Source organism: Leuresthes tenuis, unplaced genomic scaffold (assembly GCF_036924035.1).
Source record: "Leuresthes tenuis unplaced genomic scaffold, fLeuTen1.0.hap1 SCAF_2, whole genome shotgun sequence".
In the NCBI taxonomy this organism is placed as follows: Eukaryota; Metazoa; Chordata; class Actinopteri; order Atheriniformes; family Atherinopsidae; genus Leuresthes; species Leuresthes tenuis.
In genome coordinates, this window is record NW_027325356.1 from 4,111,199 (window position 1) to 4,126,335 (window position 15,137).

Below are 15,137 nucleotides of genomic sequence, written 5' to 3' on the forward strand. Positions count from 1 at the left end.
CTGCAGGGCCTCAAAGCTCCCAACATGCTCGTCTCTGGACACTCAGACTGTTGAAAAAGGTTATTCTCAGTCAGAACAAAGCCCACACTGTTCCCGTGTCTGGACCCACCCGGTGGCATTCAACTCACACTGGATTACATCATCCAAACACTGTGAGCCCACAAGGAAGGAAAACTGGTGCCCATAATACCTAAATCAGAGGCTCCTAAAATATCATCCAGATCAAGGCATAAGGATAAGAAATAATCAGTTAAACAGCATCTGCAAAGTTTTTTTTTTCTTTAGGCCAAAGCAACCCTTCATAGGATTGTTTTCAGTCATCTTTGGCTTTCCTCAGACTCGAACATGTCAAACTGTGTTTTGGATTTCCCTCGTCTCTGTTTACAGTGACAGTATTTCCCATCACTTTTAGAAGAAACTGTCATGTGTAACCGTAACAGCTGCTATCATATGCTAACACCACACATTTAATGTGTAATATAGGCCAAATGCTGAAAGTTCCAGGTCAGAATTGACCTGGAAATTAAACATAGCATTCACAGTCGTATCAGTATTATTTATCATAATATTTACACAGCACAAAACAATTTATTGGCATCTTTTTGCTGCTATTTTGTTGCAGACACTCAATTATTATAGTATTATAAGTAACAAACATATCACATTATCTCAGAAAAATTGTGTTTTAGCTATGAAAATTGTTCCATAAACATAATTTGAGCCTTTTTGTGCTTTTTTTATGAAAGTGAACCATCGTGAGGTTAAATTTTTTGGTTTTGGGTGAAATGATGCAGCAGTTAATGGATAGTTTCACAATAAATTCCCCCATCAGGATTTCATGAATTACTCAGTCATTGTGCCCAGATAGATACAAATGTTTTGGCCCACATTTGGCATTTAAATACTGTGTTAAGTGTGGCTGCCCAGACTCAGCAAGATACCCACCACACATGACCCAAATCTGCAGTTTCTTTGGATTTCTTTTGCATTTCTTTGGAGAAACTTTGGACATCCAGTTTATGCCCATACAACACTGGCCAGTCAATCAAAAACATCCCAGATCAGGCCCAAACTGGTTTGACTTTTTAAAACAGAACAAAAAAAAAAATGAAAGAAAAAGTAAACTGAAGAGAAACACAAAAGCAAAAAGACAAATATGACATTTTGTAGAAGACATTTAAAAAGCTGCATTTAAAAAAACAGACTAAACACAATGAAATGTTTTTCACACAAAAAACACTTCGTATTTTATCTATTTCATTATTTTTATAGATTATTGTTTCATTATAGAAATCAAAATGTTTCAAAACTCTGAACATTATTTTTTTATTCCTTCCGTGTGGTTGAGGCTAGCTAAGTAGCAGTTGCTTAAAGCAACGTTAAAACCTTGTTTCTGCGCCATTTATGATCTTCAGGACTGCGATCCCTATAATAAAGCCCTCTACTTTAATGCCAATTAGCAAATGTTAGCACTTTGACATATTTTTCTCACTGTATTTTGTATATTTTGAAAAATAACCAGTGTCACCCCATTAGCTTAGCTAGCATTCGGATGTTAGCATTCAGCTCTAGATAGACTGATGCTAACTACTTATTCTGTGTTGGGGTGGGTTATATCTTCTTAGCTTCTAAACATAGCAAGATCACACGCTTTAGACTTGAAAAACAGCTGCCTATAATCTACATAATTACATCCATTTAAAGTCCATTCAAAAAGCTACAACAGAAATTTAGCATGATGCAGTGATACAAAAACGCAAGAACAGGGAGACATTTTTCTTCAGTAAATGATGTTTTTATTGGTCTTCACCACACCTTTCCCCTTTCAACAATAAACCAATTTTCTATTTTACCTTTATAAGCATTTAAAGAGAGATAAAGAGAATATTGCACTTAAAAGAAAAGATGAAAGAAGAATCGTGAAGCAGAAAGGAGGGTAAACGATCATGATGCTTTCTTCACAGCACAACGCAGCCAGATTACACGTGCCTCCTCCAAACTGGACAGCTTAGCTTCTTAAATACACATCTTTTTAAATAGCTTTTTAATGTTAAGTCAGTTTTTCTTTAGCTGTTACAATACAGTAGAACTCAAAATGCACACATGCACGAACAAGCGGGGCTCACTGGAAACCGACAGTCTATGTAATGATTTGTTTCACGGCAGTCTGAATGCCAAAGATCTTTAATATTTTCCTCTTTTTTTGCACAGTACGAAATGCAGCAGTTAGGTGTGTGCGCTGAGCTTAATCTGGATATAAATGTGAATAATAGGAAATTCACTATTGATAAAAATGTAGTGAAGAAAGACCTTAATGTCTGGCAGTCTGCTTATATGTGAGTAATGATGATTGTTTATTGTCCTTTACAGTGATACAGTATTGAATAGGAATAGAGTTGACTTTTTTATCGACTGACTGAGTATCGCAGTGGGTCAACAAGAGAACACAGTTAACCCAAGAATATTAGCACAGCAATAAATAGAAATCTCAGCTCATTAGTATGTAACTCTTTCACGGTGCTCCCAAACCTGGATTTGGAGACAGACAGTGTATTGTGAGTGTAGTCTGCTCAGAAGGTTTCCCTCCCTGCACGGAGCTGTGTGATGTGTTTCAGGCTTCGGTAGGATTGTTGCTGCGAGTGTGACCGACCTGTACCGTATGATGCACGGTAACAAAGGCAACCAGGAGATCAAAGTCCTCCACGGAGAACTTAAAGGTTTAATCTGCATCTAAACATTCAAATCTCTTGGAGCAGCTGAGGTTTGGCTGCTGCTCCCTGCTTTATCAAATAGCTTTATTAAATAGCCAACGCCTTTTGTACATGCTTCTGCTGTACATGCATCTATAGAGCTGAGAAAAATCAAATACAAGAGAAATAGCTGGAGTTTTATTATTACCCTGCAGAGGCTTGTTGGTCCTTACGTTTGTTAAGTGTTGGTTTTTGTTCCCATTTAGAATCTATCAAAATAGTCAAAATCTATCAAACATAAAATCACTAAGGAATAAAAGGAAATCACATCTAGTGTTACTTAAAATCAACCACTGAATTTTGACTTAAAGACAAGAAAGTTGCCAGTTATATAACACAATTAAAGATAAGAAAACAAAAACTAGCACAGGTTTTCAGGGCAAACGCTGTCATGGCGTACACCTTTGATGTTGCTGAATTTGAAAAAGCAAAAACTGATTTAAGTCTCGTACACTGGTTAGCCTTTGTGCTTTTTGAGTGGCAGCTGAAATACTGAGTTGGTGCTTTAAAAGTGCCATTTTATGCTCGCTATGTACAACTCTGACCTTTTTGTGCGCCGACATTCTCTCTGGCAGATAAACTAAAAACCTCACAACGGCAGAGGAGTCGACCTTATCTGGGCCCCTGCACTGCACAACTTTCAGCTTCCCTTCCAGCACAGCAGGACAGAAAGGCACATGTGGGTGACAGTCTAACCTCTACTATCAACCGAACCAGCCCACATCTTCGTTCACCATGCAAACACAAGCTCTCCTCGCAACCACATGTTCCTGTTGTTGTAGTGGAATACATTCTTCATTCTGTAACACCGCTTTTGTACTGATATGAGGTTCATCTATTGGACTCTAATGAGCTCTAAACACACAGTGCTTTCCTCTACTTTAACAGGTAAATGCTTTCTACTGGCATCACGCCTCTACCTACAGCTCTTTATATGACCTCTGTGACGATTTGTTAACTGCAGAGATATTGAAAAACACATCAAAGACTACAGAAACATTAACAGAGAACGTATTGATCATGTTCACAACAGCCACTGAGAAATTCTTACTGGAACGGTTGTTTGAGAAAACTGTAGAAATATCTTAATTCACTACAATACAGATTTGTGAATAGGATGCTTCCTAGCTACAGCAAATATACTCCAAACACATTAAGAGGACTGCTGGAATCTACTTTCTCTATGTTTCTGTTTTGTTATATCAGAGGGAGGCATGAAATTCAACACTGTCATCGTTTCAAAGGAGACGAAAAGAGAGAGGAGAGAAGAAATTTATCAGGATTTTCTGTGAGAGGCTTCATGGGTGGGCGTTGTTGACTTTAAGGTGTGCAAACATGTGTTTCCACTGAGCTCAATTAGAAAATGAGCCTCATCTGCCATGTTGTGTCATAGGGTCTGGAAAATGGGACTGAAATATTGTTGGTAATGCAGTGAAGGATGAATAGCCCAAAACTACATTTGTGATAGAAATGGTGATACCCAAATGAACAAATATGTAGAAAAAATGTTATCCAGATCTGTCTCTGCTTTCCAGGCAACACAAACACCCAGAGCAGAGACACATTTGCATACCAGGGAAGAGTAATTTAAAAACAGATCTACACTGAGGCCCGAGGACGGAGGAGGGGAGAGCTGAAGGGGATCTTAAAACTCGATCTTGCAGGCTGGGAAGGACTCGTCTTGCATTACGACAGTGCTGCTGGAGGCCAGGACCATGATGTTGAGCTCCTGCTGCCTCTCATGCGTCTGCTGGTACCAGTCACGGGTCACCTCTGTATCGTGGGTGGGGATCAGCGTCACCTGCAGGGAAAACACGAAAAGGGATGTTGGAAAAATTATATAGTTATACTATGACAGAAGAGTCCCTCCATCTTTTCCTCTTCTATGATTCAAACAAAAGTGTTTTGACTCTTGTACTAGTCTTTCCCATAATATTAACTGGTGAGAAATGCCTTTTCCCATAACATTGAATGTTCCTTCCCATAATAATGAATGGGGAGAGAAGCACCTTTTCCCATAACATTGAATGTTCCTTCCCATAATAATGAATGGGGAGAGAATCACCTTTTCCCATAACATTGAATGTTCCTTCCCATAATAATGAATGGTGAGAGAAGCGCCTTTTCCCATAACATTGAATGTCCCTTCCCATAATAATGAATGGTGAGAAAAGCGCCTTTTCCCATAACATTGAATGTTCCTTCCCATAATAATGAATGGTGAGAGAAAAGCGCCTTTTCCCATAACATTGAATGTTCCTTCCCATAATAATGAATGGTGAGAAAAGCACCTTTTCCCATAACATTGAATGTTCCTTCCCATAATAATGAATGGTGAGAAAAGCGCCTTTTCCCATAACATTGAATGTTCCTTCCCATAATAATGAATGGGGAGAAAAGCGCCTTTTCCCATAACATTGAATGTTCCTTCCCATAATAATGAATGGTGAGAAAAGCGCCTTTTCCCATAACATTGAATGTTCCTTCCCATAATAATGAATGGGGAGAGAAGCACCTTTTCCCATAACATTGAATGTTCCTTCCCATAATAATGAATGGGGAGAGAAGCACCTTTTCCCATAACATTGAATGTTCCTTCCCATAATAATGAATGGTGAGAAAAGCGCCTTTTCCCATAACATTGAATGTTCCTTCCCATAATAATGAATGGGGAGAAAAGCGCCTTTTCCCATAACATTGAATGTTCCTTCCCATAATAATGAATGGTGAGAGAAGCACCTTTTCCCATAACATTGAATGTTCCTTCCCATAATAATGAATGGTGAGAGAAGCACCTTTTCCCATAACATTGAATGTTCCTTCCCATAATAATGAATGGGGAGAGAAGCACCTTTTCCCATAACATTGTGTGATCAGCAAGCATAAACAACATAAATAGCTGGAGCACCATTTTGTCAGGGAGACAACTCTGAGCCATCTTCCTGACAGGTTGTGCGGACTTGTCTCTTTCTTGCAAGAAATAAATGTTTTGTGTTAATCGTATCCAGCGACTCTGAGCCTAATTTTGAGAGAATTTTTCTAACATAATGGTCCTTCGAGCCGGATTCTAAGTCCTTTCCACCTTCCAGGATCGGAGCTGAAACCGTGCACGGGGGAGTCCAGGACTCCTAACTGAAGTCCTCTCAGCAGAGTTTCTGATAGAGGCCGACTGCCACTGGCTGGAGGAAAGGTGACAGGATCTATTTTTGAATCAGACTCGCTGGATTCTTCGTTGTTTAACTTACCAGTGGATTTATGGTAAGGAACCCTTTGTGTTACTATTGTTGGCGAGAAATAGTGTGATTATTAGGGAAAATGTCACGAATCTATAACATTTCACACATTAAGGGTCAGTGAGTGTCAGCATACCTCCATTCTCAGGGAAATGTCAAACATCAGGCTTAAATTTAGCTGTTTTCTATTTCATATCAGAGTCGGTTTTAACATTTGCAAATGGAAATCATTGCATTACTGTGACTGTTTTCAGTCATTAGCGCGTCACTTCAGTCCACTCATCTACACAGTCCATATCGCCACTTTCTGCTGTGCCTCATATTTTACATGCAGACAGTTTGATTTTTAAATTAAATTCATTTAGAGTTAGCTCTGAATAATGCTTTGGGATGCTCATTTTACTCCCAATCTGACAAGCTTTTAACGATTCGTTGTTACATCGGTTTTTGTTCTCCTTCCAAAAATGACTCCATTGGTCATTTGTTCACGCTTGCAATAATGATCTATAATCACATTAAAAGAGTATTCGACTTTTAGTGGTAATTAAGGTTGTGAACATACCCGGTACTGGAATTTCAGTTCCTCTTGTTCGTTCCTGAGCTCATAGGTCCTGGACGCACTGGATAGGTGCCTATCATAGGTCATGACCTGTCAGGACCTATGTGTCTAACGTAGGTCATGACCTGTCAATACCTATGTGCCTAACGTAGGTCTTGACCTGTAAGGACCTATGTGCCTATCATAGGTCCCTGTCAGGACCTATGTGCCTATCATAGGTCATGACCTGCCAATACCTATGTGCCTATCATAGGTCTTGACCTGTAAGGACCTATGTGCCTATCATAGGTTCCTGTCAGGACCTATGTGCCAATCATAGGTCATGACCTGCCAATACCTCTGTGCCTAACGTAGGTCTTGACCTGTAAGGACCTATGTGCCTATCATAGGTCATGACCTGTCAATACCTATGTGCCTATCATAGGTCATGACCTGTCAGGACCTATGTGCCTATCATAGGTCTTGACCTGTAAGGACCTATGTGCCTATCATAGGTCCCTGTCAGGACCTATGTGCCTATCATAGGTCCCTGTCAGGACCTATGTGCCTATCATAGGTCCCTGTCAGGACCTATGTGCCTATCATAGGTCCCTGTCAGGACCTATGTGCCTATCATAGGTCCCTGTCAGGCCCTATGTGCCTAACGTAGGTCATGACCTGTCAGGACCTATGTGCCTATCATAGGTCCCTGTCAGGACCTATGTGCCTATCATAGGTCCCTGTCAGGACCTATGTGCCTATCATAGGTCCCTGTCAGGACCTATGTGCCTATCATAGGTCCCTGTCAGGCCCTATGTGCCTAACGTAGGTCATGACATGTAAGGACCTATGTGCCAATCATAGATCATGACCTGTCAGGACCTATCCTTATGTTTGGCCTCAGTCCGTAATTATGTTATATGTCAGCGTAAAAAAATTGCATTTTGAGTTCAAAGTTCAGAACAAAGAAATGTAGCTTTTAAAAACATTACATCTCCTCTTCTCTTTTTAACCATTTTGGAATTCAAACCAGGAATCGATTAAAATCAGAATTGATAAAAAGAATCAGAATCGGATTTGTAATCGATAATATTCTCGACATCAGTGGTCAAGGGAGCAACTGTGTTGTCATAACAACAGTAAAAGTGGTATCCATTAAGGTGATGGTACCAAAATAACTGATTTTAATCTTAATTGTGATAATTTTCTAACCATAAAGAAGTGATTTTTAATCATTTAAGTTTAGTGGACACCCCAATGGGTCTTATTTAAGGTATGAATAAACTAAATAACTTCATCTATTGGGTTGTTTTGATTGGAGCACATTTTTTTTTATGTTTTATGCAGCACCGGTTAGCCTCAGTGTTGTAAATGATACCTGTAGGTTTGAGCCCCACTGAGATTTGCCATCCAACAGAGCATCGAGGACTCCTCGGCTTGGTTCAGCACTTGCTCCGTCGTTCCCGCTGATGACGTAGTATGCAGAGCGGATGCGTTTGAAAAACTCTTGGTCAACGTTCTTTGCACTGCAGTGGTTGGGAATGTAGGCCAAATCCACATAAATGGGAAGGCCAGGAGCAGCCGCAGAGCCCGACTTCTGAGAACCTGGGAGAACAAAACCAAACTGTCATGAAGAAAAAAGATGCAGCCAAAGAAACGGCTGTACATTTTTCACTTTTTCATCACATTTGTTCACCTGAGCTGCTCTTTACTCCGTTTGTCAGTCCTTTGCCGGGGTTGTAGCTCGATCTCGAGAGGTCATCGTCTTTGGAGCCTTGTCCATCTGACAGACGAGACATACGTGAGCTCTTGTCCGCCTCCTTCTTCTTCAGCGTGGCGCTGCGAGGAGATGGCGTCTGTTTGACAGGCATGGGAGACCTCTTGCGCCTGGCTGGGGATGACGATTTGGTTTTTCCAGAAGCCTTCTTCAAGGTTTTGGCCTTTGGCTCTTTCTTCAGAGAGCCATTGTCCAAGGCGTCAGGATCCACCATGCAAACATCTGGATGAGGGGGGTGAGGGTAAGGGTCCATGAGAGGAGCAGGAGGAGGGTCGTGGCTCTTTCTGGAAGCAGGGTGATGGCTGCCTACTCCTGCTGCTAATTTATCGACAGGCATGTAGTCGCCGTCCTCATCTGAGTCCATATTCCCTTCACCAGTGACTGAAGGGTATTCTTCGGTGCCTGGAGGCCCATCAGAGTCAGACTGAGAGGCTAAAGACTCACTGACGGAGCTGGGCGGGGTGTCCTCTGTGGCCAGACCCATCACTGCTGACATCCCACCAGCCTGGTGCAGAGAGCTGCTGTGGGATTGGTGGTGATGGGGTTGTTTGTGAGCCCTTTTCTTGACTGACAGGTCATGTTCATCCCCCTCTTGTGACTGATCGCTCCTGCGGCCTTCTTCCTCATCATCATCATCGCTGGAAAGCTGCCGCATAGAGGGGTTGATGAAGGAGGGTGAAAGGTCCTCTTTGCGCTGCCGGTACTCGGAGGATGAATATCCTGGAGAGGTGCGGCTGGTGTAAGAGGAGGTGGCTCCCATGGGCACATCCTGGTCACTGTCATCGTCGTCGTCCTGCTCTCCTCGACTGCACTCCTCGGCGTAGAACGGAGAGCGGAACGGCTGATCGGTTGAAGAAAGCGAAAGGGGGCGGGCGGGGTGCTCTGGCTCCATCTCACACTCTTCTTCAAACTCATCGTCATGGCGATAATGTGGAGGGGAGTCTCCGGGAACCATTCCCTTCTGAGGCTTCGGCATTTCCCACTCGTAAGAACTCCTGACGTAACCCGCTGCCCCCTCCCTGGTCTCCACCTTAGTTGAGGCTACACCGCCTGCTGCACCTACAGAAGGAAGGGTGGTGCTTGGGCTGACTTCTGTGGGACCATTGGCCGGGTCCGTCTTGCTGGTCTGGAGCGGTGAAGACATATAGGAGCCAAGAACATCTGGAAGTGCACCACCTGTTTTTCCGCTGACAGCCGGGGCAACAGGCTTGTCAGAAAAGGAGAGGCTGCCAGCAAGGCCGCTGGAAGGGGACCTCCGAGTCATTTCACGCATATACGCCTCCTCATCCTCCTCTTCACTGCTGTCTGTCTCCTCAAAGTAATGTTTGCCTTCAATGTCTGGCCGAGGTGAGGAAGTGACACCAAACAGAGCAGCACTGGCTGCCTCTTTGTCTGTGGAGAAGTCTGAGAGCTGAGAGAAAGGACCTACCGAGGCTCCAAAACCGGCAGCTGTGTCCAGCTTTGCCCCTTCGGACCACTCAGGCTTATAGAAGCAGTCAGACTGAGGGCCTTTATCCGTAACTCCGGCAAATGGGGTAACATGCTTCGCCTTGTCTTCAACGATGGCGGCGGAGGACAGAGAGGGGAAGGATTTGACCTCCTCAAATGGGCTCAGGGGTGAAAAGCGAGCTAAACTGGGAGTGGACTCCGCTGTGGTTGTTGCAGTGATTTGTTTCTCGGAAACTTCCAGATAGTCGTCTTTGGCGCCAGCTGAACTGGAGAAGGGCGAATCCATGACAAAGGAGTGTTCCTCCTTGAAAGAGGAGTACTCAAAGAGAGGCTCGGCGGAGGCGGGCGTTTCCAGCTCCTCTCCGAACTGACGGCTGGTGGAGAGGGAGCCCGAAGTCGATGAGGAGTAGCTGTAAGCCGAAGAGGACGAGTATCCAGGGGCAGCGGTGGTTGTGTACTGGAAGCTTGTGTCCAGTGAGCTCTTACTCAGAAGATCCGGTGTCTTCTGATTTTCAAACTCAGGATCAGCTCTGTCGCTCTGGTAGTAACTGTCCTCTTTGGGTTTCGAAGTAAAATCCTCTGTTTCTTTGTCTCCCGTTGATAAAAATGACTCTTTCTCCTCTCTGCCATATGAGTATTTAAACCCTGAGGAGAAACCAGACAATCCTGTGGCCCCCAAATCCCCACTCAGGGATGACGAGTCAGTCTTGGTTTCATCTTCAGCCTTACTGAGTGAGCTGGAGCTGCTTTCTTCCCTGCCCGGCTTCCCCTGACTGTTATAACCGTACCCAGCCATAGAAACCATGAACTCAGGCCTATTTGAGCCAAACATCTCACTGATTGGACTTTTTGCCTCCTTCTCAGACTTCTCTTTGGCACCTTTCTCCATCTCACAATTAACGTCGTCGTCGTCCTCCTCCTCCTCCTCTTCTTCATCGTCCTCATCATCCTCATCAATAACTTCATCATCATCATAATCCTCTTCGTCCTTTGCAGTTAGTTTTCGCATATCAACATCCAGGCACGCTCCCTTCTCGCTGTATCCCAGTGTCAGTGAGGAGAACGCAGCGGGCTTCATGCTGTCAGTTTGGCTTTTCAAAGCAGAATCCTTCTCTGATGACAAAGAAGTGGTTGAGGCCTCAGGCCTGTCAGCCACCGAAGGGAAACGACTACCTTGGCTGTATTCAAAGGTCGACTTTTCTTTGGTCTCTCTGTCGAATGGAGCTGTGGCTCCGGAGGTGCTCTTAGAGTCGAGCCACGAAGACGTGAAGGATTCTTTTCCAAATGAGACGGTAAAACCTTCCTTCTCTGACGTCGTATCCATGACTGCGACCGGTGACGGGGGCTCAGGTTTCTCTGAATCCAGTTCACCCTTTGCAGAATCTTTCTCCACCTTATCTTCTGACTCCTGGCGATACAAATCGGAGTCCTCTGAGCTTGTTTTGCTGTCGTAAATGTCACCGTACGAGAACGTCTTGCCATGCACGTATGGCGTGTCTTGCCTTGTGTACGGAGCCTTTTCCTTGCTCTCCTTCTCTGGAAAATTATAAAGACTGAAATGAACGCTTTTCTCTGGCTCTTTAACGCTGATATCTTCTTTTTCGCTGCTGCCATTTTTTACATCAACTTTGTCTTGGTTGATTGTTGAGGCTTTAGCCCCCACCCCACTCGTAAAATCATCATCATTGTTGTCATCTTCCTCTTCATCAGAGTACATCACTTGAGGTTTTGGTTTCTCTGGAGGACTAAAGGACACCTGTGTCTTTTCTGAACTCTTGACCTCTGTTTCTGTCTTTGGAGACTTTGCCTCAAATGCGAAGTCGTCATCCAAGAAGCAACCTTCTTTTGCCTCCATGAGCTTCGCCTTCACAGTAGGCTGTAAATCCTTTTTGGTGTAAGGCTCGTCTTCATCCTCATTGCCCTCATCGGATTCCTCAGACGCTTCAAAAGCAGTCTTGTCACCTGGCAGGGCGATAAAGGAGGTATTGTCCAAGATGGTGACTGATTTCTCGGTTTTCTGGATGTCATATTTCACGTTGGTCACCATTTCATCCTTTTCCTCTGTCTTAAAGGCTTTCTCTTCTGTCGGAGAATAGCCGCTGCTTGTGGGCACAGACTGCGTGGGTGAGGCCAGTTTCATGGTGCTGTCATCAGGACTCGTGCATCTTTCCTCACTCTCCTGCCTGGAGTGGGACTCCAACCCAGGGGAGACAGATGGAGGGGGTGAGACAGGCTTTATTTCAGCAGTCTTAAATCCCTCTGAACTGAAGAGAGCCGGATTTTCTTTCCCAGCCTGCGTGGGAAGGATCGGAGGTGGAGATTTCTCCTTTTCCTGGCGCATCATGGAGGCTGCATGTTCATAACCCTCTTGAAGTTTACCCAGAGGGATGTCAACATTTGGAGTCTGGTCCTCATCCTCTTCCTCTTCATCGTCTTCTTCTTCGTGGACTAATTTGACCTTTGCATCACCCTCCATCTCTGGGATGTTGGGCTGGTACTCATCAGAGGAAGGAGACTTAAAGCACTTGTCATCCTCGAGAGAAGAGGTGGGAGAGATGGTTCCTGCTGAGTGGAGATAGTCCTTTCCGTGGGCCGCCTCTGCACGGGAGGGGACGCTGTTGATGGTGTCCAGCAGGAGTGAGTTCCTCCCGACGTCCTCTGTCTGAGGCGCCGTCACCGAGGTGATCGACTGGTCTTCAGCCACAGATGTTGCAAAGGATGACAGTTTGTCGTAATCTGTGATGGAAGTTGCTGAGGAGATGTGCTCCTCCTCAGCAAGAGGAGCAGCAATGATGGCGGGGTAAGGCGCGAGCTCGGGCTCGTGGCCTACAACGAAGGCTTTGGGCTTGACATCTGCGGCATCAGACGCAGAAGAGCTCTTCATCTCTTTGATACCATGCATGGAGTCGAAGGTGCCAGGAACGTCAGGAACAGAAATGTCATAAGAGCCGACATCATAGCGCAGCTGTGGGATCCTGTCTTCTGTGTCCTCGTGGATCTCCTCGTCGGAGATCGTCTGCTCGGTCTCAGAGTAACCAGGAATGGTTTCATCTTGAATGAAGGAGAACAGCTCGGAGGCAGAGGCTGTCACCGGAGCTACGCCTGTTGAACGTTTTTGCTCAGCTGGTTTGGTGTCCCACTCCTTCCCAGTTCTTTCCTTTTGCACATCCTCTGTTTTGTATTTCAGGATCTCCTCATCTTCTGTTCCTTCAAGTTCGGCTTTTTCGATGACATCGCCCTCCTCCTCCGAGCTCTCGCTCTTCTTTGATCTGTCCGCACCACTGTCTCTTACAGAGTACTTGTCATATTTCTCCATCTTCTCCTCTTCATACTTCTTATGAAAGCCGTCGGTTGCATCCTTCGTTTGAAAAGCCGCCACCTGTTGAGATGCACCTTTGTCTTTGTCGTCTGCTTCCTGTTTGACAGCAGATTTTATCTCAGTGGCTGTGGCCTTCTCATCGGGTAAAACCGAGGAAGAAACCTCAGACATCACATCGTTCTGGACAGGCTCAGGCTTGTGTTTGGACGTCTCCTCTTGCTTCAGAGCCTCGAAGTCCTCGGTGAGGTCTTCGGGCGAGGACACGATGGACCTGTCAGCCAGAGCTGCTGCAGCAACCTCCTCAGGTATGTTCCTTCGAACCGGCTTCTTCTCAGTGGCTTCCTCTTTAACAGCTTTGTTTTTGTCAGTCTTGGGCTTAGCCTGACTCTTGGCCTTGTGTAGCGTCTTCCTTACCTCAGGGGTAAGAGGCTTCAAGTCAGGTTTGGTGATTTTTCTAAGCTCAGGTTTACTCGGGTCCTTCTTTTTGTCCTCCTTGGCTTTATTCTCTTTTTTCTCTTCTTTTCTTATGTTCTCATCCTTCTTTACTTTATCTTTCTTGATTTCTTTTTTCTCTTTGTCTTTCTTGATTTCTTTTTTCTCTTTGTCTTTCTTCTCATCCATCTTAGATGCTTTCTCTTGCTTGGAAGGTTTTTCCTTGGATATTTTCTTTTTCTCCTTCTTGTCTGCACAAGGGGCCACTTCGCTGTTTTTCTGCTGTTTGGTGGCCTTTAAACTTTCACTTTTGGGCTTCTTCTCTTCTTTCTTTTCAACTTTATTCTCTTTAGTGGCGTCATTCTTTGACTCTTCCTCCTGCCCACTGGCTTCTTTTTTGGTTGCTTTAGAGTGTGGTTTGGGTGAAGATTTGAGACTCTCTTTGCTGTCTGCTCTTGACCTCATTTTAGTTTGTTTGATGATGGGAGGTGGAGCACCAGACGATATATCTTTCTGGGTGGCCACTGGGTATCGCAGGAAGTCCAGGTGTTTCAGTTTCTCGAGGCCCTCAAAAATTTTGTTTTGTGGTGCATTTCCAGGGAATAGCACCCGGACGATCTTTTCTGTGGGGCGGTGTGGAATCCAAACGATTAACGCTGTAACTGATGTCAAATAAGGGACGGATATCTCTCCTTCTTTTCCATTTGGCATCATAATCCCTGTTTTGGCTTTGCTGTTTCCGGCCCATTTTTGCATCAGAAACTGCATCTCTTTGCTCTCCTTTACTGGGTTTAAGACATACATGTCTAGCTTTCCTACACCGAGCTTGTGGAACAGTGTGATAGGCTCAATGGTGTTGCTGACTACCCTGTGAAGAGGCTCTGGTGTGATACCAAGCTTGCTGAGGTACTGCAATGTCAGAGATGCTTCTTCAATGCTCCGCTTAACCTTCAGCGTAGACTCAGGCATCCTAAGTTTCTCCGGGACATTGAAAAACACAATCCCAAGCTCAGGGGAGATCAAGTTCTTCATCCAGTCGCCGTTAGTGCTGGAGCCCGATCCTTGGTTCTGCTCTTCTTCCTGCTCTGCTATCTTTCTCTGGAACAATCCATTGATGCCAGGGAGGTTGTCTGCACCGATATGTGTGAGCAGTACAGAGTCGATCCTGTCCAGGTGTCGAACCAGCTTCCAGAAGCAGGACTTCCTGTCAGATCCCCCGTCCACCAGGATGTTGAATCCGTTAACGGCAAACAAAGCAGAGTCCCCCCTGCCTCCAGGGAAGATGTAGCAGCAGGGCTTGGACAGCTTCAGGAACCCTCCAGAGGTTGGCGGCTCCAGAAGCTCAAAGGGTGACGGCACATCCACAGTCTCTGAGATGTACTCCGTGAATTCTGTGACTCCGTCCATCTCGGGGAGGTGGGGGTCAGGGTTTAGGCGGTATTCAAGAAACTTTTTGAGTGGCTGCTGCTCCAGGCTTTGACCCAGGGAGCTCCAGCCCCCGTCTCCCTGACAGGAAACAGTAAGCCTGGACGGCTGCGCCGAAAAAACCCTGGACAGGACCTCAATCCCCTAAAACACAAGAACAGGGACAAATCTGTGCTTTTCGACCCATGTAGACTGTCACAAAAAGTATCTGAAG

At 44.9% G+C, this 15,137-nt stretch overlaps 1 protein-coding gene across 1 annotated transcript in view; it reads right to left on the reverse strand.

Moving 5' to 3' along the window:
- Positions 1 to 2,191: 2,191 nt before the first annotated feature.
- Positions 2,192 to 15,137, reverse strand: part of map1aa (microtubule-associated protein 1Aa) — a 55,706-nt gene continuing 42,760 nt past the window's right edge. Inside the window, exons 5-7 of the mRNA XM_072379913.1 lie at positions 8,218 to 15,067; positions 7,900 to 8,126; positions 2,192 to 4,551 (exon numbers count right to left, since the gene is read on the reverse strand). Coding sequence (XP_072236014.1) covers positions 4,396 to 4,551; positions 7,900 to 8,126; positions 8,218 to 15,067 — 7,233 coding nt within the window. The 3' untranslated portion in view covers positions 2,192 to 4,395. The remainder of the gene's footprint in view (positions 4,552 to 7,899; positions 8,127 to 8,217; positions 15,068 to 15,137) is intronic.